The sequence below is a fragment of the Phalaenopsis equestris genome, unplaced genomic scaffold (assembly GCF_001263595.1).
Source record: "Phalaenopsis equestris unplaced genomic scaffold, ASM126359v1 Scaffold000022, whole genome shotgun sequence".
Classification (NCBI taxonomy): Eukaryota; Viridiplantae; Streptophyta; class Magnoliopsida; order Asparagales; family Orchidaceae; genus Phalaenopsis; species Phalaenopsis equestris.
This window is the reverse complement of record NW_018164464.1, coordinates 2,019,128-2,025,046: the sequence shown is the minus strand read 5'-3', so window position 1 is coordinate 2,025,046 and position 5,919 is coordinate 2,019,128. Positions and strand designations below refer to the sequence as shown.

General features: G+C 33.5%; 1 protein-coding gene across 1 annotated transcript in view; it reads left to right on the top strand.

Annotated features, from left to right (window-relative positions):
* The first annotated feature begins 1,423 nt into the window (after positions 1-1,423).
* The window catches only part of LOC110018479, a 22,996-nt gene continuing 18,500 nt past the window's right edge, over positions 1,424-5,919 (top strand). Inside the window, exon 1 of the mRNA XM_020715811.1 lies at positions 1,424-1,634. Coding sequence (XP_020571470.1) covers positions 1,440-1,634 — 195 coding nt within the window. The 5' untranslated portion in view covers positions 1,424-1,439. The remainder of the gene's footprint in view (positions 1,635-5,919) is intronic.

The window sequence follows — 5,919 nt, the reverse complement described above, 5'->3', positions numbered from 1 at the left end:
CTTAGGGTGATATCAGATATGCTATAGGTTTCCCATATATATCATTACTTTTTGAATTCGTAGTTTTAAGCCTCAAAATACAACTTGAAGGGCCTTTGTAAATTAGGTAAGTCTAACGCACGTGATTGTGCGATCCTTTCAATAATTGGAGTTTTTCTTCCCTTTTTCTCCAATTCAGAATTTCAGCTAGACTTAATGAGACGATATAAGAGGGCAGCTCTAATTGTTAAGCGATGATTGAACTTAATGTATGCATGAGCGCTCATAAAGTCTTGACTCCATTTACCATTTTTGATCTTCGCGATTCCTATATAACTTTGATTTTAAGACACAAATTTTGGCTCGCTTTTCCCTGCAACGAAGCTATACTTAGATAAATAGTTGAAGGCAAGCTATTTTGCAATTTCTGAGGTTACGTAAGGGCTAGTAGTCAAATAAATTCTCAAAGATTTGTTCTAGATATTGTAGGTGAGGCTTCCAATTATTACTAGATATAAATATGTAATGAAAAATAAATCAAAATTGCATATGACATGAATTATATTTTTCAGCTTAGCATCATATTCATAAGGAATAATATTTTAAGATACTTGTAGATGAAGTCATCATGCAAAACCTCTTCTACTTTGTTTGTGGTGCCTTTAAGATTGTTTTTATATAACTTGGATGAGGTTTTTATTTTGTGCCAATGATAAATAGATAGGGTATTTGTTTTGTGTGCAAGTATAACTAATTAATTCCTCAAGTATACTTTGTTTGGTTTGGATTACATTTTTAGTTTTTACTGCTTAGCTTTTGGACATTCTTCGCATGTTCTCGGGTAAAATGAGAAAAGGAAAAAGACCGAGCAAGCACTTGATTCTTGTCTCACTGATTGAAGTGCAAATTTATATCCCATTTGGTGCGACTTTGAGAATTTCACTGGGCTTCGGCTCTCCACTCCACACACAAAATAAATAAAAGGCACATATAAGAGAGTAAGAGGTAGGTGGAGAACAATTTTGTTTGATGTAAAAGAACGTAGAATTCCTCTTCTTTTTAGGCCACAGGCGCCTGACTGTTTGGCTTTAATCAGGGAACTACCATGTGAAATAAAGGGATAAGGATAAATATAAGAAGATGCTAAAACTAAGAGAGTTAAATAGTAGCATCTATCCTGAACCCTTCTCGAGTATATGTTTTGTCTTTGTTCTTATGCTAACTCAAATGATATTGTTATATGCTTAAAAATTGAGTAGATTAAAATTAAGCTAAAAATTATTAATAGTTCTTAATGTTGATATTTGCATGTAATATGATGAGGAAGGGACCTTGTTTTACCACTTTAATGCAATACATTCTTTTCATGCGATGTAATTTAGATATTTAATGAGATTTATGAGATGTTATTTTCTCTTATGCTGTATTTTCTTGTAAACAAATTAGGTTTACCAGTCTGCATGTGGTCAATGACAGATAATGGGTTGGATCAGGTTGCTAAAACTGAAAAATCATCAGTCATTAGTGAAGGAGAAATTTTTCTTGGAAATTCTCCCTCCATGGTAGTTTTTCCACGACAAATAATTGACTTACCCCCATTGAAGATGGAAGCGGAAGAATCATCTGAGGATGCGAGCCCTCATAACATATGGCAGGTAATGCGCTCCTTACCTACTTTCATTTCTCTTCACAATCTATAGATTTCTTCTTTTTAATTCTTCGTTTTTCTTTGCCATCATAAAAGGGCTCCTTGATTTGCTCATCTATCTGTGCTTGCTGAAACATTTGATTTTTTCTTAAATTGCTTTCCCTTTTAATAGAAGATTTACACTCATTTCTGTCTTTATGTTAGTGTTGGTCCATTGTCATTTTTTTTTTGTTTTTTTTTTGGGTCAATTATCTTACCCAGATACGATTGTTAATTCTTCAAAATTCAGCAAATTAAAATTGAAATAAATATGAACTATGGCGCTCTATCTATGATTTAGTTAGAGAAGGATCAGCAGTCCGTGTTGATATTGCACTATTTCTGCCTAGAAAAGGGACACTCCGGTGTCATGATGAGAATATAAAGCTAAGAAGCCAGTCAATAAGATTATTAGAATATTTTTATGGCCACTTGGGAATTGCTGATAGAGGGTTGTATATGTAAATATGATGACTGTGAGTTAAATTGTAGAAGATCCTTTTGTATTTGTTGATGCATTTTTTATTTCTAGCATTTGGAGCCAATTATAAGTGAAGCGTTTAACTTCATAATGTATTGGGGTTAGGGCTTATTTTGCAAGAAGGGGAGAGGGTTAGCTTTATATGATGAGAATAAATCTATGTCCTGCTATCTCTGTCTATTGTTTTGTGCTAGAATTAGAATTCACATATTCATGTCATGGAAGGAAACTTGGGTCTTATTGATTCATTTCGAGGAAAGGAATCAAAATCCCACAGATATATGCTAGGGGAAAAAATATTCATTTATGAGCTTACTTGGGGTAGTAATTGGGATGTTTGTATCCAATTCAAAGCCCAGTATATATGAATCTGTGTGTAAGTTTAAAAAAATTCTAAACTTTTTTGGGCGTGAAAGCATATTTTGAGCCTGAATTTAAAATATAGTAGTATATATTCAACATAGAATGTTATTTGAATTCTAAACTTTTTTGGGCGTGAAAGCATATTTTGTGCCTGATTTTAAAATATAGTAGTATATATTCAACATATAAGCGTATATTTTTTTCATGTTTTGATGTAGACTATTTTCCTCCTTATTTCTTTTTCTTAAAATCACTTTATATATTTCCTTGTATCAAGTGACTGAAGAGTAAGAAAAAAACTATCCTGTTCTTGTGTTCTCCAGATGATATTAGAGCCCTATGCCTTTTTTTCTCAGCCTTCTAAACCTAACAATAACCTTCATTACTGCATATACTCCCGCAACTGCAACCTCTATTGCTACGGTCTTTTTGCCGCAGTCAATTCCAATTTCCAATCACAAATCTATAGTACTGTAGCAACCAGATTTGATTCGCGGTTATTGCAGTCTTCTTCTGCTTCAATAATGGCTCTAAAATAATAGCTTGTTCTAAAAAATGCAGCAACATCTTCTCAGCAATATACAACCTGGTAAGTCCAAAAACTTTCTTCTTCGCAATCCTGTTCTCAGATTTGTACTCACCAAAATGGAAAATTGGGGAGGCCATTTGGTGTCTCAGAGTACAAGAAATTCTTAATTTTTGATAGGTCATTAGGTGTCTCAGAGTACAAGAAAATTCTTAATTTTTAATAGATTTTACCGATGAAAATTTTCATAGGTTATCAAACTAATCTTTGTAAAAATGGATAGATCGTGGAAGGTTCTGATAGGCATTTCATTACCCTTTTTGAGACTATCAGGCGATTGATGAATTTTATATCAGCCTGAATTTAGTACCGACAAAAGATTCGATGGTTCGTATTTGGTCCCTTTCCCTTCCCCATTAATTATTTGAAACCAAGAGCTCCCTGTGCGAGCTACTTTGTTAATTTTGATTATTTTCCCTTCGCCACATACTCCACTATTTTTTGTTTGTTTTTCCATCTTGTTTGCTTGCAATCTTCTTTCAGTCCAGTGCATTTTTCTCTTATTTTTATTTTGATTTTCTTCTTCAATTTTAAACTCTAGCACAAATGTTTCAAAGGAGTTTTTCTGTTTTTAGAAAACGAGAAAACAACGGGAAGATGGCTTGTCTTTTTAAAAGTTAGAATAGTGGGCTTTTTGATATGTTATTAAGGATTTGGATGGTGTAAAACGCAAAATTTATGCGCTAGATATGTAAATGCATATGAATTAGGTGGTAAGGAAAAATGCCAAAAAATACTGTTTATAGAAAGTTTTAGTTCTAGGATTGAATTATAAAGAAAATATGAGATGAAATTTAGAAAGGAATAAATTATGGAAAAGCATTAGTGTAGTGTGCTGTGGTGACAGTATTAAAACAATGGTTTTTTGGGGTAACGTCTTATCAATCCCTTTTGTTAATTATCTCATCTCTTTCTCTCATCCCTATTATGATTTTGACCACGTTTTATGTAATTATATATAATTGATTAATCCAGTGAGATGAGGTGAATGTTTGGAAAACTTAAGGATTTATATGCTTATGTTGAAGTGGTGCAATTGTTAACAACATCTTACGAAGGATATGACCCTGGAAGTTAAAACTAGAGTAGTTGATCTCTATGTCAATTCATATGTAATATTTGAAAACTATTCACAATTATATGTAATTTTTGAAGTTTTAAATTTTAATAGTTAGTAATGCCTCTGTACTGACAATTGTTTTGTAGAAAATATATATAAGTAGGTTTGATTTTATTAGATATTTTGTACTACGGAAAATTTGATTGTAAATTTTTCATGCCTCACTGGCATTATGTCTACGATCCATCTTAATTGTGATGATGTTTCATTTGTAATTTGCCAATGTTGTGATGAAAGCCTGTTAAAAATTTGCAACAGTTATTATGACTGAAAAGTTTTTCAGTAATTATGAAATTTTTAGTGTCAATCTCAGTCTCGCTTGGTAGAGTAAATCCGCCATACTGAATGACATGAGAAAGGAGGACTTCATAGTGAAGGTATTGAAAACTCGAGGTTTGATAGGATCCATTTAGAAGGATACTTCTAGTACACACTAGTACTCTCATATAAGTTTCTATTTTCTTTTGGGTTTCATGAATCAGAAAAGTTTGACCAACTGTTGGATAATTGACTCAGCCATTGATCCATGACTCACAACTCAGTATCTCAGCTCTTACACTCCATTTTTTAGAATTAACAAACATTTTATTGTTCAAAGTGATGGTGATATGGATGGGGATGTTGCTAGTAGAATTCAAGTTAGTTGGTTGAAGTGGAGGAATGCTTCTGGTCGATTGTGTGATAGAAAAGTACCGCTTAGACTGAAATGAAAATTTTATAAGATAGTGTTGAGACCTGCAATGCTCTATGGTGCTGAATGTTGGCCTTTAAAAGGGAAGCATAAAACTAAGTTAAGTGTTGCTTAGGTGGACGAGTGGCTTTACACCTAGAGACAACGAAATGAATATATCCGTGATAGGGTTGGTGCAGATCCAGTGACAGACAAAATTAGAGTGAGTCGTCTTAGATGGTTAGGTCACATTAAATGTTGACCATCTAATGGTCAAGTTAGGAGAGTAGATGTTTTAGATTTGACTTACGTTAGGAAATGGAGAGGTAGACCTAAAAAGTCTTGGGTATATTGTATAAAAAATGATCTTAATTTATTAGAATTAAATGAAAACATGACTCAATAGGATGCAATGGAGAAAAATGATTCATGTAGCCGACCCCACTTAGTGGGATAAAGGCTTGTTGTTGTTGTTGTTCTCTTCCTCAGAGATACACATGTTAGAACTTCTCCAATCCTTGAAAGATCCTTCATATTTTTTATGTTTTGGAAAGTCTCATTCCAAATCAAAGGATTTTAAAATATCTAAGATGTGTTTTTTTTTATTCTTTTCATTATTTTTAAGGTTTGAGATTTAGGAAGAAGATTGAACTTGCAAAGCAGATGGACATGCTCTACTATTTTCAAAACGTGAATGCTTTAGAAATCATTTAGTTTGCTGAAAATATGCGGTGTAATTGAATTGTGGTGTATTTGAAATATTTTGGAGTTGCCTGATTTGTTTTACTGTTGTAAAACAAATGCATGAGTTTTACTTTTGTGTTGGGGAAATAAAATAAAATCAATCTAAGCATGACAACAAGCGGTTGAAGGCAGTGGTTGGAGGTGTTGATCAGTGGGTTGGGGTTATGGATGACGGCTGGTGGGGCCGACAGTGGCAGTATGCGGCACCAGGTGGTCGTTATCGACAAGAATGGCGGTGGGAAATGGGCGACAACCAAAGGGGGGGAGGGGCATCTTACATGTTTTTTCT